Raw genomic sequence first — 27,299 nt, 5'->3', positions numbered from 1 at the left:
TTATTTATTTATTTGAGAAAGAAAGAGAGAGCATGAGAGGGGAGAGGCAGCTGGAGAAGCAGACTCCCTCCCAAGCAGGGAGCCCAATGTAGGACTCGATCCTGGGACTCCAGAATCATGACCTGAGCTGAAGGCAGTTGCTTAACCAACTGAGCCACTCAGGCCCCTACATTTTCACTTTAATCTACCATCTTTTCATTATTTATCTTCAGTGTTTGTTTAATCTTGTTGAAATGCTCTGCTTTCCTTTTGTCTTAATTTCTCATTAACTCATTTGTAAGTTCCATTTTTCTCTTAACCTCCTATCTACTTGGTTCCTCTAATTTTCTCATCCCTTCCCCCTACCCAACACCGGTAATCAAGATGATCAGACCCACTGCTAGATCTTGTTACTTAATGTGATCAGAAGGAAGCACAGTTATTTTAAATACTGATGCTGCCATTTCAGGAGACTCGGCTCCCTTTAATCTTATTTACTTTTGCACAGATCACTACTCTGAGAAGCAGCCTGGGGGTCTCTCTTTCATTAGACTGCAAACGGAGCCTCAACCGCCAGGGTTAGTGAATGCATACTGCTTACAGGAAGACTTGGATCCGTTTCCGTTATTTCACTTTGTCCTCCTATATCCTGCGATTCCTAAGTTCTTTATACTTTCCTCCATCTGTCCCTACTTCTGAAAGCACTGATCACATTTTCTCTATTCCCCTCTTTTCCTCCATTTATATATTCAAGTCCTATTTTTTTTATTTTTTTAAAGATTTTATTTATTTATTTGACAGAGAGAAATCACAAGTGGGCAGAGAGGCAGAGAGAGAGAGAGGAGGAAGCAGGCTCCCTGCTGAGCAGAGAGCCCGATGCGGGACTCGATCCCAGGACCCCGAGATCATGACCTGAGCCGAAGGCAGCGGCTTAACCCACTGAGCCACCCAGGCGCCCCAAGTCCTATTTTTTTTTTAGAGGTTACTCTTAAAATGTTAACACGCATACCTGATAAAGAGTTTATATTTCATCAATGTCTCTAGTTCCTTCCTGAAGAATACAGGCTCTTAAAATATGTATTGGTTTCACAGGGCTACCCCCACCAAGAACCACTACACACCTGGTGGCTTAAACAACAGAAATGTATTCTCTCTCAGTTGTGAGGGACAGATGTCTGCAGTCAGGGTGCTGGCAGGCTCAGGTGCCCTCTGAAAAGCTTCAGGGGAAAGACCCTTGCTTGACTCTCCCAGCTTCTGCTGGCCCCTGGAGACCTTTGGCTTCTGGCTGCATTGTTCCAACCTCTGTCTCTGTCTGCATGTGGCCTTCTCCACTGTGCCCATGCCTTCACTTCTATCTCTAAGAACACTTACTGTTGGATTTAAGGCCCTTTTGGTTAATGCAAGGTGCTCTCGTCTCAAGATCTTCATCTAATTACTTCTTCAATGTAATTTTTTCCAAATAAGGTTTCCACATTCCTAGGTTCTGGGGATTAGGTCACCGACACATCTTCTGGGAGGCCACCATTCAATCTATTGCCAGATGCAGTTCCAACCACCCCCTTTCATCTTACCTATAATTACCCTTACTCAGATCTACCTTGCTCTAATTACCCCATCCCTAGTATTTAGAGTTTCATGTGGTCAATGCCTGTTGAATGTTACCTACAGATACTGGTCAGCCCTTATGTTAGTCTAGGATCTCCAGAGAAACAGACCAATAAGATACATGTGTGTATAAAGAGACGGTGTGTAAGGAATTAGCTCATGGGGCTGTGGAGGCTGACAAATCCCAAGATCTGCAGGGTAAGTCAGCAAACTGGAGAGATAATGGTGTGGCTCTAGTTGGAAGCCTAGCAGCTTGAGACTCAGGAAGAGCTAATGTTTCAGTTTGAGTCTGCGGGCAGGGAAAGGCCAATCTCCTAATGCAAAACCAGTCAGGCAAGAGGAATTCTCTCTTACTGGAAGGAAAATCAGCTCTTTTGTTTTATGCAGGCCTTCGAGTGATTAGATGAGGCCCACACACATCAGGGATGGCAATCTCCTTTGACCCACTTTATTCAGTCTACCAACTTAAATGTTAATCTCATCTAAAAATACCCTGAGAGAAACACCCAGAATATCTGACCAAATCACCTAGACATCCTCTGGCCCAGTAAAAGTGATACTTAAAATGAACCATGACAGGGGCCCCTGAGCGGTACAGTAGGTGAAGCCTCTGACTCTTGGTTTCAGCTCAGGTTACCATCTCAGGATTGTGAGGTCAAGCCCCCATCAGGCTGTGTTCAGCAGGGAGTTTGCGTAAAGATTCTCTCCCTCCGCCCCTCCCCAAAACTCAAGTGGGGAGTGGAATTTAAAAAAAAAAAAAACACAACTTTTTTTTTTTAAGATTTTATTTATTCGTTTGACAGAGAGAGAAAGAGAGGGAGGGCAACCACACAAGCAGGGGAAGCAGTAGGCAAAGGGAGAGGGGGAAGTAGGCTCCCTTGCTGAGCAGGAAGCCTGACGCAGGGGTCAATCCCAGAACTCCAGGATTACGACCTGAGCCCAAGGCAGATGCCTAACCAACTGAGCCACTCAGGTGCCCCTCTAATAAATAAATCTTTTAAAAAATTAATCATCACTATCCTCTTCATATCTCACTTTTTCCTTCTGTCCTTCATTTTCTCCTTCCTTATAAGAATAGTAAGAACATCCCTTTGATGTTCCTTCAAATAAGGATCTGTTCAGGGTAAAGTCAGGGTTTCGAGTAAACTTGTCTTTTTATATCTGAAAACATCTTTCATATGATCCCATTCTTGAATGACAGCTTAATTAGGTAAAAAATTCTGGATACTTTTCTCAGCACTTTGAAGATATTATTCCATTGTCTTCTGCTTCTTATGATGAGAAGAAGCTGAAGAAAACATTTTAATTGTAAAGGTTCTCAAATGTTATTTTATCTACTTTGCAGCTTTGAGTCTAGTATATTTTAAAAGTAAAATAAATGTGTCCCTTATTTTCTCTGAGTTGGCAAGTTTTGCTTCTTTGCTTATACTTATTGTAAAGAAAAAAATTTTTACAAGTCATTGCCTTTTTGTATGGAATTTTTAACAAGAAGGCAACAACAGAATATCTTCTGTACACCTAGAGTGCAGGATATATCTATCAGTCAACACTGTAAGGAGGGTCATACAGAGCTGACCTGTCAGCAAGTTTAATCATCAATAGCTATCCATTATCATTTGTCTTCTATACTTAGTTATTGCATATCTCAAATGGATTTTGATTATTTTTCACATCCTTACAACTTAAATATATCTGCTGGATGTTCTCCATGACATAATAAAAAGCATCTTAAGATAATTTTAAATGATGACTAATACAAATCACTTCACCTGAAAAGTTATGTTCAAAAATAATTTCTATTACAACTGATACAACAAGTACTTCATGTAAGAGAGATGAAGCAAATAAAAATAACTAAAAGTCGTGCTCAGTCCTTGACTAGTGTACCACAGTGCAACGGAAGTATGTGTTAATTACCTAATCCACATCACTCCCCATTCCACAAAAGCATTACACATTGAGTACGAGTTTTTCTGCAGCTCTCTTTTCTGTTGACTTCTGTTCACCACACGTTCCTCTCGCCTCTCTGCCTACTCTTATTTTCCTGTTGACAGCCTCTTAAATGGAGGGCTTTCACCAAGCATCTGTCCCGAGCCCTCTCTTCTCAGTGGGCAATCTTACCCACTCCCACGGCTTCAACCAACACCTGTATGTATGTAATGTCTAAATCTCTCTCTTGTGTTTTATTCTGCAATTTTCAACTGTCTGCTACATATTTCTCCATGAATACTGAGTATCACCAACTCATTATTCTCCCCCATCAAATGTGATGTTCCCACTACGGAATTCCTGACCGAGAGCATCATCATTCACCTAAACACACAAGACTGAAATCCCTGTTGAGAAACAAGGAAGTGACAATTAAGAGAGAGGACTAAATAGAGTGTTCCATTTTCTTGGCTACCACCAAAACCCCACAATGGCCAAACAAAGTCACTCTATACCTCAACACTGCTGATGCACAGAAGGGTGTAAGGATACCACCGGGCAGGAAAGTCTTGAAAGGCATTATCCCCACCCCCCACAGCTTTACTGAGGTATAATTAATAAACAAAAACTACATATATTTAAAGTACACAATGTGATTTGATACACACTGTGAAATGATCACCAGTCAAGTGAATTCATATATCCCTTGCCTCATTTAGTAATCTTTATTATTTTTTTTTTATTTGGTGAAAACACCTGAGATCTAGTTTCTCAGCAAATATCAAGTATGCACTATGGTATAGTCACACGTTGTACGTGTATCGCCAGAACTTATAACGGAAAGCTGGCAACATGGGAAGGCATTATTAACTCTTGGGCAGAAGAGGAAAGAATACGGAAGCATTCCTGTTTTATCTATCACCTCTTCTAGTAGTTCTAGTATTAATGAGTTGGACACAGAGACAACATTAACAAAGACTGGGCCATCTGGAACATAACTTCAAACACATATCTAATGGATTACACACCGTATCAAACAGGATTTGTTCCAGGAATGCAATGATGGTTCAACCTCCACAACAATGTGGTACCCTACATTAACAAATGCCTCCATTTTGGGACCACACAATCATTTCAAAAGATGCAGGGAAAGTATCTGACAAAATTCAACTCTATGATAAAAACTCTCAACTAAATGGGTATAAAGGGAATGTACTTCAACATAATGAAGGCCCTATAAGACAAGCCCACAACTAACATCATACTCCACAGTGAGAAACTAAAACCTTTTCCTCTAAGATCAGGAACAAGACAAGGATGTCCACTCTCATTACCCTTATTTAACATATAGCACTGGAAGTCCTAACCAGAGCAATTAGGCAAGAAAAAAATGTAAGAGGCATCCATATCTGAAAGGAAGAAGTAAAACTGTCTCTATTTGTAAATGACATGACATTATATATAGAAAACCCTAAAAATTCCACCAAAAAGCTGTTACAGCTAATAAACTCAGTAAAGCTACAGTATACAAAACAACGCACATAAATCTGTTGCATATCTAGACACTACTCATGAATTACTAGAAAGAAAAGAAAACAATCCCATTCACAACTGCATCAAAAAGAATGAAATACTTAGGAATAAATTCAACCAAGGAGGTAAAAGAGCTGTATACTGAAAATTATAAGACATCGATATAAGAAACTAAGGAAGAAACAAATAGATATTTTGATTGGAAGAATCAATACTGTTAAAATGTCCATATTACCCAGAGCAATCTACTCTACTAAATAGGGATTCAATGCAATCCTTATCCAAATTCCAATGGTATTTTTCACAGAAATAGGACAAATAATCCTAAAATTTGCATGGAGCCACAAAAGGGCCTGAATAGCCAACGCAATTCTGAGAAAGACAAAGCTCGAAATATCATGCTTCCTTATTTTGAACTATATTATGAATCTGTACTAATCTGTACTAATTTGAACTATATTATGAATCTGTACTAATCTGGCATAAAACAGGACACACAGGGGTGCCTGGGAGGCTCAGCTGGTTAAGCACCCGACTCCTGATTTCGGCTTAGGTCATGATCTCAGGGTTGTGGGACTGAACCCTGTGTCAGGTTCTGCGCTCAATGTGGAGTTTGCTAAGATTCTCTCTCTCACTCTGCTCCTCCCCCACTGCACCCCCTTCCAAAAAAAAAAAAAAAAAAAAGACACAGATCAATGGAACAAAATAGAGACCCCAGAAATCTACACATGTATGTCCAATTAATTTACAACAAAGGAGTTAATAACATACAACAGGGAAGGGATGTTCTCTTCAATAAATGGTGTTCTGGGAAAGACAGCAACATGCAAAATAATGAAACAGGAGCACTCTCTTACACTGTACACAAAAATCAACTCAAAATGGATCAAAGAATTGAACATAAGACCCGGAACCACAGAATTCCTAAAACAAAACAGGGGCAGTAATTTCCTCGATTTGGTGGTGATTTTTTGGATTCAAAAAAAGTAAAAAGTAAAGGCACCAAAAGCAAAAATGCACAAGTGGGACTTCACCAAACTAAGAAGCTGCTGCACAGCTAAGGAAACCCATCAACAAAATGAAGAGGAAACCTATCAAATGGGAGAAAATATCCGTAATTCATGTATCTGATAAGGAGCTAATATGCAAAATATATAGAGAATTTATATAGCAAGAAATTTCTTCATCTTAGGGTCCTTGCTTTATGCAAATCTCCATCACACAGTTCACCATTCCTTACATTTGACAGGTGCTAGCTCAGCGTGTGATGCTGTTGTTAACCTTTGAATAAATAATATGGGAGTTAAAAGAAATGACTCATCCTTACAGAAAAAAAAAAAAAAAGGAAAAATGATGGGCTAGGAATAGCTAACTGCTGAGGAAGGAGGTAGGAGAACATGAAAAAAAAAATCATGAAGTCAGTCCCTGTGGAGGACAGTTAGAGGGGGAAAAAAAACCCAAAAACTACTTGAGGGACTCAAATGAACACTGAGAACAGGAGATTTTTTTTTTTTTTTTTTTTTTTGGAGAACAGGAGATTTAAAGTTTTCATAATCTGAGGTATCTCTAAACAAATATAAGTAATAAGAAAACCCTTTAGTTTATTTTAAATAACAATCAACAGAACTTGTTGAAGTGGGTCTAGAGATGATGGGAAAAGTATACCTAAGGAACTAGAGGGAAAAAAGAAGCAGATATTTTGTATCAAGATAACAGACTTCTTTTAGGGAAATCCAAGAGAACAGAACTCAAGAACCTAAGACACAGAAATGAAACTGTGATGGGGCAATATACCTATGCCAACCTGCCAAACAGAGTAAATATGAAAGTTCTTAACAGGTCACTGAGCTAGGATCTACAGAATTGGGGAGATGTTGCTCAGCTAAAAGCAGGGCGTCTAACAAGTTCATGATCTTCCATTCGCTTCCTCTCCAACAAGCTAACGCCTATGGATAACCAGGGGAAACTGCAACCCAGAACCCAACACACACCCAGAATGCAAAGTGACTAGTAACTTGCAAGAAAGCAACCCATCATTACAGAGTTTGCAAAACCCAGGGCAAAGATAGCTGGGTAATTACAAATCATCCTGATGAGAAAGATAATGAACAGAATAGCAAGAAAGCCATAAAGGCAAATGCAGGATGACAGTGCAGACTTAGATTTTTTTTTCCCAAAAATTAAAAAGCCCAGGAAGAGTTAAAGATTGCAAATAATGACAGGAGCAAGCAAAGTGGCTTCTCTCACCCCCTTCCCAAAAGATTTCTTCAAAGTTTTTTTTAGACCAAGACAAGTAGGAAAGAAATAGGTCTACTGTGGGGTCATCAAAAACAGTGGGTGACAGTATTTCCCCAAACCATTTTTTGCTTTTGTTTCCTCTATCAAAGAGAAGAACCTGAGAAGGGTGACTGTCAGAGGAAGACTAAGGGACACTGCAACCGGGCACAGAGATCGTCAGAAAGCCAATCCACAGATCCTTGGGGGTACGTTTCTCTGTGACACACTCTCATCTCAGTAAAACTGCTGTTTGCATCTGGTGCACTCATGCTGGTTTCTTCAAGAAATCTCTCATTCCCTTAAGATGATCTGGAATAATCCAGCTTTCTTTGCCCTGGAGTTGGCCAACTAAGAAAACAATATAGTTGCTTCCTTCTAAATTTCCAGTCACTGTGCTTCTACCTCACCAAGTGCAGAGGAAATCTTCCAGCCCTCGGCAGACACCCTCCTCAGCATGTACGTGGGGGGTGAACCACTTTGAGACAGTGCACATTTCTCTGGCCTCCTCTCTCTCGCTCTCAGTCCTCCTGGCTCTCCAGTCTTCCCAGCACCCTGTGTTGAAAAGACTGTTGTTTTCCCCCACTGAATTGTCTTGGCATCTTGGTCAACAATCAATTGATCATAAATGTAAGCTTTTTTGGATGCCACTTCTATTTCATTGATCTGTAGGTCTGTGCCAGTACCACACTGTCTTGTAGTAAGTTCTGAAATCGGGAAATGTGAGCCCTTTGATTGTGTTCTTCTTGTTCAAGACTGTTTTGACTATTCAGGGTCCACATGAATTACAATCAGCCTGCCAATCTCTCCAAAAATCCAGCTGGTATTTTCCTAGGATCATGATGAACCTGTAGGTCAACTGGCCATATTAACAATATGGTAAGTCTTTGGATCCTTGAATATGGGATGTTTTTCTGCTTCTTCAGATCGTTCATTTCTTATGACAGTGTTCTGTAGTTTTCAATGCCAATGCCATTTTAAATGGTATTTTTAAAAATTTATTGTCTAATTGCTTGTTCCTGGCATAGAGAAGTACAATTAGCTTCTTTTTTGTATTTGTATTGATCTTATATCCACTGACTTTTCTAAGTTGACTTGAGTTATAAAAGGAAAATCATTCTGTTATAGGTAGTAAGAAATGAAGCTTTACTGATATTTCATTATGGATTAACACTGGCTGCTTTTCTCAATCCATGACTCGCTGTTGTGTGTCTCCTGTTGTATCTGAGGCGTCCTGAGTGGGATCCCACAAATGTAAAGGGAACAGCAGTGACTCCCTCACACATGTATGTGTTTTCCCCTTATTGTAAAACAGCGGAGTTAACCTGGATTTACAGATGAGACCAACTACTTTTAATTCAACTGTCCCATATTCATAAGACAAATGTCTTTAAAAAAAAAAAAAAGGCCAGCAAAATAAAGTTTAAAAAAAAATTGGCAGAACTCACATTTCTACTGCTGTACAAGCTCTTTTTAGTCACCATGAAAGGGGAAAAAAACAAACAAAAAACCCTGAACAAAAAAGCCCCCCCAAAACCCAAAACCTAACTAACTGGATTGGGAAAATAAAGCAAAAAAGTTAGAAATTAACATGAAGACTATTACAAATACAAACTTATTAGATGCTATATCAGAGAACACCGAGAGGACAGTGTACCATTTCTAAGTACAGGACTGGGGACACGTGTGTGTGCACAACCAGGAGAGTCTGTGTCCCCGCACCGCAGGGACGTGTCAGAGTGGGTAACAGTGGACACAAGGAAGCCCATCAAGAGGCCACAGAGCCGAGAGAGGAGATCAGAGTAGTCTGCAGTGGATGTGGGGAGAAGTGGACACACTGTAGAGACACTTAGGAATCTGGACCAACAAGGCTGCGTGAGTTAACTAGATACGGGGGCTGGAGGCCTGCAGAAAGTGTCTCAGTTTCTGGCCTAAGAGGTAGAAGGGGTAGAAGGTGGTACTGCTGACTGAAACAGCACCCTCAGAGGAGGAATAGAGCTCCAGAGGAACGACAACGAGCTGTCTTGGGCATAGTGGGCCTGAAAGAAAACGGAGGGAGACAACAGTCCCCTCCCGAGCACACAGCCCAGAAAACGCTCCATGCGCGTACACAGTGTGCACGACAGCATGCGAAGCCACGAAAGCCAAGTAGCAGGCAGCCCACGTGCCTATCCACAGAGGCACGGCTAAGCTGTGACCTACTCAAGCTCGGGCCCACCGACAAAACCACAGACGGTAACAGGAGCTGACCTCACACACTAGCAATGGGAGCAGAAGAGACTTGGTCCAAGAACACAAAGGCACCCATACTATACCACCTACATGCATCAGGTGAAAACAGGCATAATCTGCGGTCTTCAGTCTGGGGGTGCTAGGCGGTGTCGTGATGGAAAAGGGGCTTATGGGGATGCTCACGTTCCTGGCCAGGCTTGGGCGGGCTACAGTAACTCCCCAAGCTGCACTTAGGGCTGCGTGTTTTTCTGTGTAGGTTTTACAGCCAGTTCAGCCCTCAGATTAAAGCCCTTCTACGGCACTGACGAACGCCACGACATGGACAGATGTGGAGGACAACAGGCTAAGTGAAAATAAGTCAGCTGCGGGGCGCCTAGGTAGCTCAGTGTGTTAAAGCCTTGCCTTCGGCTCAGGTCATGATCTCAGGGTCCTGGGATCGAGTCCTGCGTCAGGCTCTCTGCTCAGCGGGGAGCCTGCTTCCCTCCCTCCCTCTCTGCCTGCCTCTCTGCCTACTTGTGATCTCTGTCAAATAAACAAAAATAAAATCTTAAAAGAAAAGAAAAGAAAAGAAGTCAATCACAAAATGACACAGTATTCTGTGGGATTCTACCAACAGGACGACGTTCTAGAGCAGCCAGATTTCGAGACAGAAAGTGGAAGGGCAGTTGCCGGGGGCTGGTGGAGGGGGAAATGGGGAGTTTCTGTTTGGCAAGATAAAGAGTTCTAGAGATCGCCTGCACAACAATGTATGTACACGTAATACTACTGAACGGTGCATTTAAAGAAGGGTTAAGATAGTAAGTTTCGTATTCTCTGTATTTTACCATAACTAAACATTTAACAAACAAACCAGTGAACCCTTCAGAAATCTTCTATTCTTCTTGAGACAAGGACAAAACTCCTGACAAGCCTAGAAAATACTGACCCACCCTTTCGCCTCTGCTGAATACCACTTTCCCTTAGTCTCTCCATTACTCCTTTCCTTTCCTCCCGCACACCAAAGATGTTTTGCATCTTCTGGTCTTCATGGAGGATCCCCGGCCCTGGAACCGTCTTCCTCTTTGCGCCCCTCCTAGTTTAGTATTTGCTCTTGCGTTAGTCTCAGCGTTAACGCTTCTTCAGAGGAGCCTTCCCTGACCACCCTGCACTGAGTTGCCGCTCTCATCTACGTCCTCTCGGCATCCTGGTCCTCCCGCCCGGCATCAGTTATAAAGTTACCTGTTATCATCTGTTCAATGTCTGTTTTTACCACCGGACCATCCCGAGGTGCTGACTCACTTTGCCTCCCCGCCCGGAGGCGTGCCGTACCGTCTTGTCCTGCCTGCCACACAGTGGGCACTGAATGAGCCTCTGCTGAAGGAGCATTGGAAGCGACTGCCCCACGAGTTCAGGATTATTGATCCAGATGAGTCACCGTCTGGTGAATGCCAGAGGAGCGACATTACGAAAGTAGCCAACAAGTAGTGTGTAAACAGCACTCCAGTGTTCACAAGTGATGAAGGTGGATGGTGGATGGTGCAAATTGCGGATGTGCTTGGGAATTGCGGCTCCTTGGCAAAATTTTAGAAGGTATGATTAAAAGAGTAACTGCAGACCCTGAGAAGAGAAGGCTGTCAGCACAAGTCCATGCTGTCTGGACGGCAGAATAATGCTGTCCCCCTCCCCCACATGTCTCTACCCTAATCCCTGGGACCTATGAATATGTTAGGTTATGCTGCACAAGGAAATTAAAAGGTGCTCTTCAGGAGACTTTAAAATAAAGAGATTAGGGGCACCTGGGTGGCTCAGTCGTTAGGCATCTGCCTTCAGCTCAGGTCATGATCCCAGGGTTTTGGGATCAAGCCCCGTATTGGGCTCCCTCCTAGGTGGGAAGCCTGCTTCTCCCTCTCCCTCTCCCACTACCCCTGCTTGTGTCCTCCCCCCAAACCCCCATCAAATAAGTAAATAAAATCTTTTAAAATAAATAAATAAATAAATAAATAAATAAATAAATAAATCGATTACCCTGGACTGCGTGGGTGGGCATAGGGTAATCCCAGGGTCTCTGAAATGTGCAGGAAAGAGGCAAGAGGTCAGATGGAGGATAGAGCCTGCAGATGCCTCCCTACAGCTTCTGAAGACAGAGGAAGGGCCACAAGCCAAGGAATGCAGGCAGCCTCTAGAAGCTAGGAAAGGGAAAATAACTGATTCTCCCTCAGAGCCTCTGGGAAGAGTGCAGGATTGCCAGTGCCTTGATTTCAGCCTAGAGAGACCTGATTCTGGGCTTCTCACTTCTTGAACTGCAACAATAAATCTGTATTAAGCCAGTTGGTTTGTAGTGGCAACAGGAAACTAAGCTACTGTGGCTGAGCCCTGAAAGATCCACTTCCTCTCCTTCCTTGCCTCAGCTCCTGAACTAGCAAATCCAGAACAGAGTCAATAAATACCTTGAGGCACTTGGGTGGCTCAGTGGCTTAAGCTTCTGCCTTCGGCTCAGGTCATGATCTCAGGGTCCTGGGACTGAGCTCCGCATCAGGCTGTCTGCTCGCTGGGGAGCCTGCTTCCCTTCCTCTCTCTTTGCCTGCCTCTCTGCCTACTTGCGACCTGTCTGTCAAATAAATAAATAAAATCTTTAAATAAATAAATACCTTTGTTCTTTCCCTCAAAACACCTGATCATGTCTTTTTTTTTTTAAGATTTTATTTATTTGTTAGAGAGAGAGAGAGCGCATGAGCACAGGCAGACAGAGTGGAAGGCAGAGGCAGAGGGAGATGCAGGCTCCCTGTCGAGCAAGGAGCCTGATGTGGGACTCGATCCCAGGACACTGGGATCATGACCTGAGCCGAAGGCAGCCGCTTAACCAACTGAGCCACCCAGGCGTCCCTGACCATGTCTTTTATGATATCCTAAGACTGAGAAACAGGCACCCAATGCAAAGTCAATGAAAACTCTGCGACGTGCCCGTGCCCCAGAAATGCTGATAAATGGAACAAGGTCAACCACCCTGGAAGGTTTTGACCAACACACTATGAGGGTCTGGTCATTCCCATGCTTCAAAACTATTATTACATAGAGCAGGGACCCTTAACTTCGGGTTTCCGGATCCCTTGGGGCTCGAAGAGGTATCTGAACCTTCTAAACCTTACTGAAAATTTTCTGTATTATCTAACATCAATACAAAATTTTTTGGCCAAAAGCTCCATGGCTTTCATTACAGTCTTAAAGGGGCTCCATAAGCCCAGAAGGTTAAGACCTCACTTAGATCCTGCAAGTAGGCTCATCACATTCACTACAGACACAAGGCCACCGGGAAGAGGAAAGACCGTGGGTGACAATTCAGGACTCAAGAGAGTATCTGGAAAGGCTGAGAGAACAGGCTGCGTCCAGTGAAGATAAAATCACATAGCTCAGGGCAGCCACTGACAAAGACTTAGAAGGTTTAATCAACGGTAAGCTCAGTATGAGTCAGTGATTAACGCTACCAAAATAACTTATAGAATTCTAGGCAGGTGTCCAGCACCATGGGAAAAAGCAGCTCTGCTTTCTTCTGCTTTGGTGAAACCAAATGCATGACTATGTCCAGTCGGGTTTTTTCTGTATTCATTCCCTGGGGCTGCCATAACAAATGACCACATACTTGGTGGCTTCAAACAAGAAATGGATTGTGTGGCAGTTCTGGAGACCAGAAGCTGAAATCAAAGAGTCAGCAGGGTTGGCTTCTTCTGGAGGCTCAAGGAAGAAACAGTCGCACGTCTCTCTCCCAGCTTCTGGGGCTCAACAGCAACTCTTGGTGTGCACTGGGCGTGGCAGAGTAACTGTGACCTCTGCTTCCCTCTCTCCTCCTGTGGACTTTTTCCCTCTGTGCCTCTCTGAATCCTATCCTTTCCTTAAAAGGACACCCACATTGGATTTAGGGCCCACCCTAAGCTACTGTGATCTTATCTCCATCCTTAACTACTTACATTTGTCAAGATCCTATTTCCAAATAAGGTCACACTCTAAGATTCCAGGTGGATATGAACTTTGATGGGACACTATTCAGCCTACTGGAGTGGAGTGCCCATAGACAAACGCATTCTGACATTTACGGCACCATATACTTAAGAATGGCCCAAAGAAACAGGGATAGATAGCCCAAAGGTTAGAGGGCTTGAGTCAAACAAGGGAATCAACTACTGCCTACAAATATTTGAACCAATTTTTCCCCCAGGTGAAAAACTTCCTCACACTGTTTTCCAGAGCTGAATTGCATGCGGGAGCTGTACAATCACCAGACAGGAATGCTGAGGCTTCGGAGGGGTGGCTAGACTGGAGAATCACTGACAGCCACTGAGCTCTGACATTCGGTAATTCTTCTCCCGTGTCTCTGTCTGCCCCTTTAATTGGCCATTATACAGAACCAAAGAACTGGAAAGCTCCACCGTATGGTGGAGGCAACCACCTTATGGGGGAGGAGGAAGTGGAGGTGGGTGGGACAGCAGCCAGGAGGTAACACATTGTGAAGACAACTCTGGAGCGCCAAGAAGTAAAGACGACCAGAGCGGCTTTGGCATGGGGAGCAGCGGCGAGCGGAGTGGTGGGAGCGAAGGGAGTCCCCTGCAGCAAGGGGTCCACCCTGCCATTCTAAGGACAATGAGAAGACGTTGAAGGGGGTTAAGCAGGGAGTGTTACGATTTCATGTGGAGCTTCAGGAGGATTCTGGCTGCTGTAGGGAGAAAACATTGATGGGAGTTCAGAGAAGAGGCAGAGAGACCAGGAAAGGGCAAGGGGGGAGAGCTGCCTACACCGAGGCAGCAGGAGGGAGAATGGCAAGCTACAGAGAGAGATGCATATTCTGCAGTCCTGCCAGTGATCTGTGGAGGAAAGATCGGACGTGGCACGTGAGGGAAGGCAGCAAGGATGACTCCTAGATTTGTTTAAATATTAAGAGTAGACAGTGGTATCATTTACAGAGATGGGGGAGACTGGGGAGCAGGGGGAGCAGACAGGAAGGCAAAAAAAAAGTGTCAAAAACTCCATCTGAGGCTCTTCAATCCGGAGAGGTCCTCGAGACATTTAAGTCAAAGATAACAAGCAGGTGGGGTTGAATGTGTGACTCAAGGGCTCAGAAGAGATGACCAGGCTGAAGGTAAAGGGGAAGAGACGACAGCAGGCATTGGAGAGAGAGAAACTTGTTGCCTCAGAGAGCTGTCTCACTTCTTTAGAAGAAAATATTTTGGGGGGCACCTGGCTGGCTCAGAAGAAGTGTGACTCTTGATCTTGGGGTCGTGAGTTTGAGCCCACACTGGGTGTAGAGATTGAATAAGTAAAAAAACGTAAAAAAGGAAATGGTTTTGGATTACTGAACATTGTGTGCCCATTTGTTTTTGCTTAAATTTGATGTTCTCAACCTTGGTCAGCTGGGCTGTTCAGATTTTCCCCAGCAACGTCCAGTTGTGTGGTGACAGGAAGCGCAAAGACAAATGATACGTGGCTCACCCAGGATGGTGATTTTGCCGAGTGTGACACAGAATAGAGGAAAAAGGTGCGATTATCATGAAGAATCACAGAATCGACATCAAGTAAGGAGAGAAGTGAGAAGCCCGGAGGGGGCTGAGATAGCTCCAGAGGGGGCCAAGGGACAGGGTCATCCTATGCTCAGTCAAGGCTGAGGCCTTCTCACCACTGACTGAGGAGGAAGGGAGCTGCCAGGGAAAAGGGAAACCAACATAGTAGCTACTCCAATAGCTTCCTCTAGGGTTTACAGACGCAGTGCTGCTTATGAAATAAAATCAGGTAAGTTGATGGGAGTGTTTCCTGATTTCAGAGTCTGTCGGTGCCAACTAAGCAGGAATGCTCTGGAGACAGTGCTTGGTTTCTGCAGAACTCTACATTCTCCACCAGGGCCCTGGAGCTGCAGAAGGCTGAGGATGCTGGGAAAGCAGGGAGCTTCAGCAAGAGGAAAAGGAATGGGAGCAAAATTCACTTCAAGTGTGGAAAGGGGAAAGAGCAGGATCTGTGTCCACACGCAGCCAAGGCAAATTCTCCCAGTGGCATACAGGGAAGGGCCCCTGCCCCATTCACTCCAGCTCCCCAAGTCCCAAAAGGCGTCCACTTTTAACTTCCAAAAAGGCTTATGGCCATTATTTCACCATTAGACACTGTAGATTTATGAGGTCACAAATCAAGATTCTGCTCACTGAGGTGTCACATCTTTCCTCTCTCCTGATTCTGTTAGTTCCTGATTCTTCTCTGGGATTAAACCCTCCCAGCGGCTGCAGCTACAGATGTCCTCCGGAAGGCTCACCTTGTGTGGAGAGACGAAGACACTGGCCCTCACCCGTTCCTGACTCATCTTTTCTCTTCCTTTTCTCTACCTTCATCATCTGTTTATAGTGGTATTTTTTTTTTAAAAGATTCTATTTATTTGACAGAAAGATAGAGTACACAAGTAGGCAGAGCAGCAGGCAGAGGGAGGAGGAGAAGCAGGCTCCCCACTGAGCAGGGAGCCCGATGTGGGGCTCTATCCCAGAACCCCGGGATCATGACCCAAGCTGAAGGCAGACACTTACCGACTGAGCCACCCAGGTGCACCTATAGTGGTATATTCTTAAGGCTGGTAATGTTTACTTTCTGTTCTACAAGTCACAGACCCTTCTATGCTTTAACTGCAGACTGATTAAACAGTGAAAACCAACAAAACCACTGAAGTATTAATATTGTCATTACAGAAGTGTTACAGAACAGCTGGGCCCTGTGCTAAGATTCCACTTCTCCTTCTAGGATCTGCTAATCACTCGAAATCATGCCACATTTTACTTGTTTCCCATTTGGACCAAGTACTCTTGGTGTTGGAGTTCCTTTTTTCTTACTAGGGAAAAACATGCCCTTTTCAATAGACATCTGGTATCTCCTAGTTTCCTACTCTTTCTGAATGTGGCTTGGAATTCATTCCATTCTCCTTGAAGCTAGGGAATAAACAAACAGAAAACCAACCTGTTGACATGGACTTGTCCCCTCGAGAACTAGGACTTTCCCCTTATGAAGCTTTTGTACTGAAAATTAACAATTTCAAAAAAAGAGAGAAAAGAAAATGAGAAATGTCACCCACAATCCAATCAATATAACACAACCGGTTTTATTTTTGCACATTATTTTGAGTCCTTGTCCACTGTAAACAAATTTAACAGTCACAGCTCAATCACTGTACATTTATTTTTGTAGGATATATGCAACTTTCACGATCCCCTTTAATGGCTGTGTAACATTCCGCTGAGTGGATAGATCATAATTTATTAAATCCATTTGGGAAGCAGTACAAAAAAGTGGTTGGAGTGTAGACGTAGCGGCCAGACAGACCCAAATCACATCCCAGCTCTGCTGAACCCCTACGGCCACACGGTTGGTGTGCTCCCTCACCAGCTTCAACCTTTCCAGTGCTCACGACCCAATGCCAACAGCCTACTACGTGCCAGGTCCCACACTAAGCACCAATCAGACAAGAGTGGACACACGAACTGTACCCCTGCCCGCAGAAACCAACCAACCAGATGCATCATTTCCCATCACAGAGAGTACGCTGAAGATAAAAGACACCAAGCGAGAGACTGAAGAACCCTAATTCCACAAACCTGTAACCACCTAGGGCTGTTATTAAAGGCCAGTCCGCGTACAGTTCTGGCACAGCTCAGTCCAGTGTGGGACACGCCGTGTGTTAACTGCACGTCTCTGCCCGGGATACACGGATGGCACCAGAGCACAACCCTCGCTCAGCAGCAGCGCACTCACTGCTCTCCTTTCTATCAGTGGAAACCTTCCACTTGGTCAAGTTTGGGTTCGTGACTAGAGGTCTGACTTGGGTCTGGTCTGCATCCGTTTCTCTCCTCATCATGTTCTTACTTTCTTTTCCCTCGAACAAATGTAGATCTAATAGCAGCTCTAACATTCTCTTCTGCAACTCTACCATTTGTTCCATTTCTGGGCCTGTTGCTATGGATTGTTTTGTCTGTTTCTTAGCACGTCTGGTCATTTCTGACTGGATATTGGTCTTGGATATTTTTATGTTTTTGGGACCCAGATGGCATTGCATCCCTTTAACTACTGTCAGGCTTTGTTCTGGACCAGTTACTGGGAATCAGTCTGACCCTTTGAAAGTGGGCTTCTAAGCTGTGTTAGGCTTTTATTTAGGGCTAACGTGGCCTTGCTCCATGCCCTGAGCATTAGAGGGTCTCCCTACATTGACTGACGAGAATATGAACTATTCCCAGCCTCGTGAGAACTCCGAGAGTTCTTCTGTCTGCTAATTTCTGACGGCTCTTCATAAAATGTACAGATCAGTATTCAACCAAAGACCTGAGAGGACCCACTGTGGCTCTCCAGAGCTCACTCTGTGCCGCTCCCTCCTCTCTCGTGCTTTCCCTCCTTGCACACCCAAGCCCATTCCAACCCCGGGGCCTCCCTGAGCTCTGAACTCTGTCTTAGCAACTCAAGGAGCCCACCAGGTTCCTTCTGGATTCCCCTTGCTTGCACTGCAACATGGAAACTCTCCTAGCTGAAGGCTGGAGCAGCAAATAGCTCCATTGTTTATTTCCTTTCTCTCAGGGATCACTGTCTTGTACTCTTTGTTGACATATTTCTAAAACTGCTGTTTCATAACTTTGTCCAACTTTCTAGTCATTTTAGGAAAAGGAAGTAAACCCAGTCCCTTTTACCAGCCGGAAAGAGAACTGATCAAGGTTGACTTCAAATTCCACATTTTCAGCGAAACCTTTCCAGACTACACGTCCAAACCATTTTCTGTTTCTCTGGTCTTCATGCCATTTACACTGTAGCACACTAACAGAGGCCCTACGGTATACCCTGTCCATCATCCCCCAGCCCCACATTCCTACAGAGCCTGCCATCAGTTTCACTACCAGACTGAACAGCACAGGACAAAATGCAATCCTATAATCCAGTGGCTTGCTAGTGCCAGGCACAGTCCTAGGTGCTGGACTGAAACAAAGACGCCATTGTCCCTAACTGCCAGGAGTCCTAGTCTGGGGCAATTTAGGAATCAAGTCCTCATCCATAAATCCATAACATAGTTTTTCACAGGAAAAACTAAGGTATAAACGAACTTTTAGAAAACAAATTGTCAAACATTTTCTTAAAGGGCTGGGGACTAAGCTCTTTAGGCTTCCAGGCCACAGACACTCCTGTCACAACCACCCAGTTCAAAAGCCACCCCAGACACGTGACCAAAGGACCACAGCCATCTTCCATAATCTGTTCACAGGAACAGGTGGCAGTCGTCTGCCGACCCCTGCTTCTGAAAAATGTCCATGGGGGAAGACAGCCTCCTCCACATTCCACAATGGCAGATGCTGGTGATGTCGCCCAGACAAAGCTGGTCTCAACATAAATGCTGAGCTCCTCCAGGCAGGAAGTGCACACCATGCCTTCTGCACATACTGTAGGATGCATGGGACACAAGCACAGAGTAGGTGCTTTTTTTTAAAGATTTGTATTTATTTGAGAGAGATGGTGACAGAGATAACAACACAGTGCACACAAGCGGGGAAGAAAGGAGGAAGCAGGTTCCCCACTGAGCAAGGAGCCCGATGTGGGACTCGATCTCAGGACCCTGGGATCATGACCTGAGCCAAAGGCAGGTGCCTAACCCACTGAGCCACCCAGGCACTCCAGAGCTGGTACTTGAGTACTTTTGTATTTATGCCATTTTGCTTTCAATGAGTTCCCTTTGTTTTATTCAAAACTGCTTCCAACAATGGATACCACCTTACACCAGTTAGAATGGTCAAAATTAACAAGACAGTGAACAACAAGTGCTGGAGAGGATGTGGAGGAAGGGGAATGCTCTTACACTGTTGGTGGGAATGCAAGTTGGTGCAGCCACTTTGGAAAACAGTGTGGAGATGCCTTAAGAAATTAAAAATAGAGCTTCCCTATGACCCTGCCATTGCACTCCTGGGTATTTACCCCAAAGATACAGATGTAGTGAGAAGAAGGGCCATCTGTACCCCAATGTTCATAGCAGGAATGGCCACAGCCGCCAAACTGTGGAAAGAGCCAAGATGCCCTTCAACAGACGAATGGATAAGTAAGATGTGGTCTATATATATACAATGGAATATTATGCAGCCATTGGAAAGGATGAATACCCAACTTTTGTATCAACATGGATGGTACTGGAAGAGATTACACTGAGTGAAATAAGTCAAGCAGAGAGAGTCAATTATATGATTTCGATTATTTGTGAAGCATAAGGAATAACACAGAGGACATTGGGAGATGAAGAGGAGAAGGGTGTTGGGGGACACTGGAGAGGGAGATGAACCCTGAGAGATTGTGGACTCTGAGAAACAAACTGAGGGTTTTGGAGAAGAAGTGGGTGAGGGATTGGGAGGGCCTGGTGGTGGGTATTAAGGAGGGCACGTATTGCATGGAGCACTGGGTGTGATGCATAAACAATGAATCTTGGAACACTGAAAAAATAAAATTAAAACAACAACAAAAAACTGCTTCCAACAGTTAAAAAAAAAAAGCCACACAATTTATAGAAAATAATGTCTCCTGTGTAAGATATTCTAAAGATGATAAAACATACAAATGTTGATGGTCTTGAAAAGCAGTTTCATTTTATAAACAAGTCAAGACTGTTAAATACTCAAAAGAATCAGCTCTGAGTATTACCCATTCATCCCCCAGATGCCACGGATGTGGCCTCAATTACACTGGGCTTTCTCTCTGGAGAATTATCTAAAGAGAGTTCACAAGACGAGCACATTAAAAAAGAACGGCCTCAAAATAACTTTCAATTGTCAAAATTCAAATCTATCTACGAAAGACAGATTTGTTACCCTGGACATCTTTTTTTTAATTGTTCAACTGAAAAGATAACCTTTCAAGACAAATTCTAGAAGTGTTTCAATATCTGTTTTTATTGCTAAACAGGACGTGTGTGGATATGTGTACACACACGAGGCCGTATGACTGGTTTGAGAAGAACCACGCTCCTTCATAGGTGTATGCTGGCAGCTTCTTCAAAAAGAGTTGTAGTCACACTTCGATAAAGTCATTTCATCTGACCTTCCTTCAAAGGAAGGATTTTTCTTTCATAATATTCAAAACAATGCTCTGTGTTCTGTCCATCTTTTAAAACTCATATGTAGGGGTGCCTGGGTGGCTCAGTGGATTAAGCCGCAGCCTTCGGCTCAGGTCATGATCTCAGGGTCCTGGGATCGAGTCCCACATCGGGCTCTCTGCTCAGCAGGGAGCCTGCTTCCTCCTCTCTCTCTGCCTGCCTCTCTGCCTACTTGTGATCTCTGTCTGTCAAATAAATAAATAAATAAAATCTTTAAAAAAAAATAAATAAAACTCATATGTAGAACTAAACATAAACGAGAGGTGGGCCTGGCCTCGATGAAGCGGGACCAGTGCTGGCCAGGATCCAGATGCTCAGATACACGGAGACTAGAGATGGCTCCTCCTGCGAAAGGCAACTAAGCCTTATCTCCCTTCAACACCCTTCAATGCAGCTGATTATTATTATTTTTGTTTTTACTAGAATTCAGGACTATTTATTCATGCCCATTAACTTTTTTCTTAGTTTCAGTTCATTTAGTTTCAAACTATTCCACACAGTGAGACCCTCAGGATTCTGAAGGCCAATAATATATCATTTAAATATGCCACATCTTTATCAGAATCACTGTCACAGCATCAAAGATCTTCACAATGTGAACAGCAGGAGGAAAAACTGAAGACAGCAAATATGAACAACACTGATGAGAAGCTTTGCCATTAAGAGAAACAGAGAAATGGAAATGTTAGCAGGATGGATATTTGGTGGGAAGGACAAATGTTTTTTTAAAAATATTCAAATACTGGGGCGCCTGGGTGGTTCAGTGGGTTAAAGCCTCTGCCTTGGGCTCAGGGCACGATCCCAGAGTCCTGGGATCGAGACCCACATCATCCTGGGATCAAGCCCTACATTGGGCTCTCTGCTCAGCAGGGAGCCTGCTTCCTCCTCTCTCTCTGCCTGGCTCTCTGCCTACTTGTGATCTCTGTCAAATAAATAAATAAAATCTTAAAAAAAAATTCAAATATTATATGACAACAGATCATCCAAAATTGAAGGGAAAATACAGTACGTAAAACCATTTTCTAGATTGTAAAATTCAATATAGGCGCACCTGAGTGGATCAGTCAGTTAAGCATCTGCCTTCAGCTCATGTCATGATCCCGGGGTCTTGGGATCGAGCCCCACATCAGGCACCCTGCTCGTAGAGAGTCTGCCTCCCCCTACCCATGCTCTCTCCCAAATACATCTTTAAAAAATTATAAAATTCAATATAAATATAATTTATTGTATATAGCTCCTTTATCTGCTTGCTTGGTTATTTACATTAAAGTCTGGTTTTAGAACTTCCAGCTCCTTTTGAATTCTCTTTCCTTTCAGAGTCCCTACTCCCAGGATCATACCTATTTTTCCTCTGAATATTTTGAAACCTCTGACTATCTCCAGCAGCCCCTGCCTTTGCTATTATGAATGAATTTCAACATTACATGACCACTTTTGTCCAAGGCCTTATTTCCACATCAATCTTCTTCCCTCTTCATCAGAATTTTAAAAGCCATATTCAGATTTAATGGATTCATCCCACAGAATCACTTTCTTAAACCTAAGTATTAAAAAAAAAAAGTTATTGTATCTGTACAGTCAGCAAGACCCCCTTCCCCCCAACAAGCTGAACATTTGTTAAGACTGTTCTCTCAGGCTGTAACAACCAATCCTCAAATTTTCTACGCAAAGCAAGAAGTGGCTGATACCAGATTCTTCCCACCAGCACATCTGCAGACACAATGACATCATCAACACAGGGCCTTCTCCTTCCCAACCCCCCACTCCAGATTCAGACAAAAAGTTAGTGTGCACGCACACAGAGCACAGTTACAAGGTCTGCCCCACCGCAGGCACGAAGGAGAGGTTTTACACTTGCTTCCAGCTCTAAGCTCACCCTTTGAGTAAATTAGTAATAAGAAAGCAAATGGAATCTGCAAATACAAGACAGGTCGCTTCAAAAGCCCATTTCTAAAAATGAATTCCTTCTCAGTTACAATGTGAAATTCGTTAGCACCAGACAAATGAAATCTCCATTTATAAATGCATTCTATGTAATGACAAAGAATGGATTTTCAAAGTGGAACACTTACTGTTTTATAAACTGTAACCTTCCCAAAATGTACTTTGAAAATACCAAAGCACCAAGAAAGAAAAAGCTGCCTACTTATCCTTTAAGGACATAGGGCAAATAAATTTTGATCAGGAATTCATACATGCCTAATTGATAGTAGCAATATGAAGTAAGACAGGTTTCTAGTATTTCACCAATCAAGTCATAGATTTAAAATGAGTCACCATGTTAAGCTCTAGGAAAACGTGTATTTTTTCTTTATGTTCCTTACTACCAAACACTTATCCTCAAAATGCATTTTCATTAATTTCACATCTAGGGGCTCCTGGCTGGCTTAGGGGGCAGAGCATGTGACTCCTATCTCAGGGTAGTGAATTCAAGCCCCATGTTTGGTACAGAGCCGAAGGAGAGGAAGAAAAGAGAAGGAAAGGGAAGGAAGGAAAGGGAAAGGAAGAGAAGGGAAGGAAGGAAGGGAAGGGAAATTGATTCACATATACTGCCCACAGCTGCTTTTGTCAGGAATTCTATCTCATAACTTTTTCGTTTGTGTGATTTGAATATCACTTTACTGTCAATACACATTAAGTCCTCAACGAACATGCTAAGAATTCAATTCAAAATGGTAAGAGAATAAAGATCACGAGAATTGCAATATTTTTTTCTTAAAATACAGAATTTTGAAACCGACTAAATCAAGAATAACCACTTTCTCTCTTTTTCCTGAGATATAATTGATGTAAGCTATTTCTTAAACATGGGTAATTTTAACAGGTTTATACCACCATTGTTGTTTTTAAGATAGACTCCTAAGTCCCTGTTGCAAAAGCAGGAAAATGTCTTGGACTTCATGATTTACAGGTAAATTGATTTATAAAAGGCCCTTACTAGTGCTTCAGGAAGAAGAGAGATTTTTATCTGTTTTGTTCACTGCTGTTGCCCCTCTGTCTCCCCAGTGGTACAAAGGATTTCAATTAGTATTTGCTGGACTGAAAGCGCCTATGTGCAGAGATCCTTAGTAGGAAGTCAAATCCAAACCACCTGTAGGATCTCACCTGCACACCATGACAATGTAGAGCAACCTCACGTACAAAAAGAAGATGAGCTCCGAGAGGATGGAGAAGGGAAGACGTAGACACCTAAGGAAACTGACCCCAGACTCAGCCTTTACACACTGCCCCCACTGTGTTCACTACAATGGGGTGTCTAAAACCTCACCAATTTACACATCCATTAGGTTAACAACTCTGCTCTTTTTAATAATGGAGGAACCATGGGACACCTGGGTGGCTCAGTCAGTTAAAATCATCCAACTCTTGATCTCAACTCAAGCCTTGATCTAAGGGTCGTAAGTTCAAGCCCAGTGTCCAGCTCCACGCTGGGCGTGGAGCCTACTTTAAAAAAAAAGCACAGGAACCATTTACACCTCTCAACAACCTTACTGAGACAAGTATGTCATCATTCCATTTTGCTGATGAAACTGAAGTCATGCAGCCGATTTACTTTCCTAGTGTCACAAAGTATGTATATGTACAGCCGGGCTCAGAACCTTGGATCCCACAGCGATGCTACCTCCGCAGGGACAAGGGAATGGGGCTAAACCTTCACCCACACACCTGTTGTATGTGAGCTCCCAACACCCTTGTACTCCAACACCTAAAACAAGCTTTCTCAAAGAGGGGCCTTTTGTTTGGGGTGACAAGCAAGCAACAAGTAGTTTTAAAACGTGGAACCCTCTGGAGGCAAGAGTCTAAATGTGAGGATAGTGGATTTAGGGTGCCAGACAGAACCAAGCCCCAAAGGAAAACCACAGATTTCAAAACACGGCCCAGGGCCTGCTCTTGCTCCAGAACAGCTTGCCTCTCTCTTTTTCTCTCTCTCTCTTCCTCTTCCTCCCCTTCCACGTGACCCTCACGGTTCTCAGCACCAGAAAATAGGCTGCCATTGTTAGTGCCACAGTTTGGCAACACCGTGTGATCCAACTACAGTGACTGGCACAGATCAGGGACACAAATATTTACTAAATGAACCAAAGACCAAAGTTGTTTCTGCGGGCACATGGGGACCCTAACTGCCATTTTTAAGGAAGGGAAGATGAGAATGCACTTGAAGCACCTGACTGTTGGGTGTACAAGGGAAGTTTTAAAGGGCAGGTCCACGGGAGAGGGAGGCGGGCAAGCTACTGCCAAAGCCCCGCAAGATACTCTGTCCTCAGCCAGTATACGAACACCTCGGCAAACAAACACAGATCTCGTAAGAGGCATGATGTTTTAATATTTAAAGTATAAGAACAAACACCATTACCTCATTTAGGCTGCCTTGTTTAGGTCATCTTAACATGAATAGCAGCTTAAAAAAAAAAAAATCCCCTCTCAGCATTCTCAGGATGAGTGTGGGGGAGAGGATAGCAGACATTTTCCAAAAAGTTGGCAGTGGGGAGGGGAAAAAAAACAAACACACCCACAGAAAATATCAGAAGGAAGAAATTTCCCTTTAAAACCTAGCCAGTGATGTATACAAATATGTGTTTCGTACCAAATAATCAGAGGCTGCTGTGCTTTTAGGAAGACACGAGGGTAAGCCAAATGGCTTCAAAAACGATTCTTGAAAATTTTATCTATTTGCCCTGCGGTCAGCTCCCGTGCCCTGAAGACCTGGCTACCAGTCCTAATCGGTATCAGATTTTCCCTAATGTGAGGTTGCCAGGCGTCGAATTACAGTCAAACTCCTAGGGCAGAGCAGGAGCCAGAAGCAACAGGGAAGATGCCGGTTTTCCTTCTCCACCCCCCCCCCACTTGCCACTTGAGAAAAACGGCACGTTTCCACGTGAGAAAGGGCCCTGGTCCTCCGAGGGCCAGCGCCGCGCTATGTCTGGGATTTCGGGCGCAAACCTGCGGGTTCGGAACCGGCAGGGGAACACCTCCTCCGCCAGGAATCAGTGGTGCGCTCCTCCCCCGCCGCCTTTGTCTCAACTGTCCCCGCAAACTCGCAGGCCGATGCCCTCCCGTAAACAGGCCCCCTCCACGAAAAGGACGGTTTTCCGAGTCCTCCGAGGAGAGGATGCGAGCCCCCAGCCGACGCAGGAGCCCCACCGCCAGCCGCCGAGCAGGCCGGGCTGCACCACGACCGAAGCCGCGGCCCCGGGGCCGCCGGTGGAGCGGAGCGGCGAGCCCGGCCGGGGTGGGGGCGCCGTGTCCGCCGCCCCCGCACCCCAGCTCCCTCGCCCGGGGGGGGCCGTCGCCAGCCCCCGCGCCCCCCGCGCCCGGCCTCCGCTCTCCGCCGCCCGGCACTCACCGCCGTGGATGGGCAGCGGCGCCAGCACCTGGCCGCGGACCTCGGCCTTGGGCGAGTCGAGCCCGTAGCGCCCGCGGTCGATGCGGAACGTGAGCGGGGCGCCGCGGCCGGGCTCCTGCACCGTCACGTTGATGAGCGCAGTGTAGTACTCCTGGCTCGCGTTGTCCGCCCGCGCCGGCCACAGGCTGCAGGTCAGCAGGGCGAGCGCGGCGAGCCGGGCCGGGCCCGCCCGCGCCGCGCCGCTCATCGTCCCTCCGGCCGCCGCCGCCGCCGCCGCTGCTCGCGGACCGGGCTCCGGGGCCGGCGCCGAGAGGCGGGGCGGGCGCGGCCGGCGCTGTGGCGGGAGCGCGCGCGCGCGGCCTGCGCGCGGCCGGGCACGAGCACGGCCCTCCTCGTCGCCGCGGCCCCGCCGCTCGCCGCCCTCACGTCCGCGGCGCGCCCGCGGGGACGCGCCCATGGGTCAGGCCGCGCCCATGGGCTCAGGCCGCGTGCGGTCGTCTCCTCGGTGCCCTTCTGGGGCTGTGGGGACGGGCCCACTCCATTTCCCCGGGGCTGGTCTCGCCGAGTCTGGGGCGCCTTGCCTGAAAGCGGCGGCAGATTTCGGGGGGCGGCTCCGGGACGATGCGCCCGAAGGAGAGTCTGTGGAGCACAAAGTCCCGCTAGCCCCACGGCCGCCTCCGGCGCGCGCTCGCCACCGCTCCGCCCAGTCCCTCTTCCCAGCAGCCGAGCAGCAACGCGCAGGCCTGGGGCGCAGCTCCGCCCCCGTGCGCATGCGTGCGAGGCTCTGCACGCTCCCGCCCGCCTGCACGAGGGTGCGAGCTTAGCGGAGCCCTGTCGGTGCGGCTGGAGTGATGGGCGCGGGTCCTGGAGCCTGGGAGCTTTCCAAAGGCCGCGGAAAAGTTTGCAACGAGAATGCCAAAGAAAAACAGTAAGAACTTTACAATTAATTAAAAAAAAAAAAAGATGTCTAAGAGATTCCACCTTTCAGCCGGTCCGCTGCAAGTCATATAATGGACATCCTGGTGCGCGGGGAAGGGGATGTGGCTTTGCAGAGGGGTGTGGGGGGCCCCACAACACCCAGAACTGTAAGGGCACCTGTGTGGTTGAGAAAGCTCTCTACAGACGAGACCAAACCTCTGGAGTCCCTGGATAAGGAGCAGATCGTGCGGAGACCTACCCAGCCCCCAGTACAAACACCTTGCCAGTTAGGCTGTGCACCCTTCTAACGCTTAGGCGAAAAGGAGGGGTGCGTCTTGCGTCAGCTGTGGCTGAATCCAGGAGCTCATAGAGTACCGGGCA

At 45.4% G+C, this 27,299-nt stretch overlaps 1 protein-coding gene across 3 annotated transcripts in view; it reads right to left on the bottom strand.

Moving 5' to 3' along the window:
* RNF130 (ring finger protein 130) overlaps positions 1–26,721 on the bottom strand; it is a 141,093-nt gene extending 114,372 nt beyond the window's left edge. Inside the window, exon 1 of one of the 3 annotated variants that reach the window (XM_082723608.1) lies at positions 26,001–26,721. In XM_082723608.1, coding sequence (XP_082579734.1) covers positions 26,001–26,457 — 457 coding nt within the window. In that variant the 5' untranslated portion in view covers positions 26,458–26,721. The remainder of the gene's footprint in view (positions 1–26,000) is intronic. The other 2 variants (XM_082723609.1, XM_082723607.1) reach the window with 2 other exon arrangements.
* Positions 26,722–27,299: the final 578 nt, after the last annotated feature.

The sequence above is a fragment of the Mustela nivalis genome (genome assembly GCF_964662115.1).
Source record: "Mustela nivalis genome assembly, chromosome: 3".
Lineage (NCBI taxonomy): Eukaryota > Metazoa > Chordata > Mammalia > Carnivora > Mustelidae > Mustela > Mustela nivalis.
Note: the sequence above shows the minus strand (reverse complement) of the source record. Positions and strands in the feature narration are given on the sequence as shown.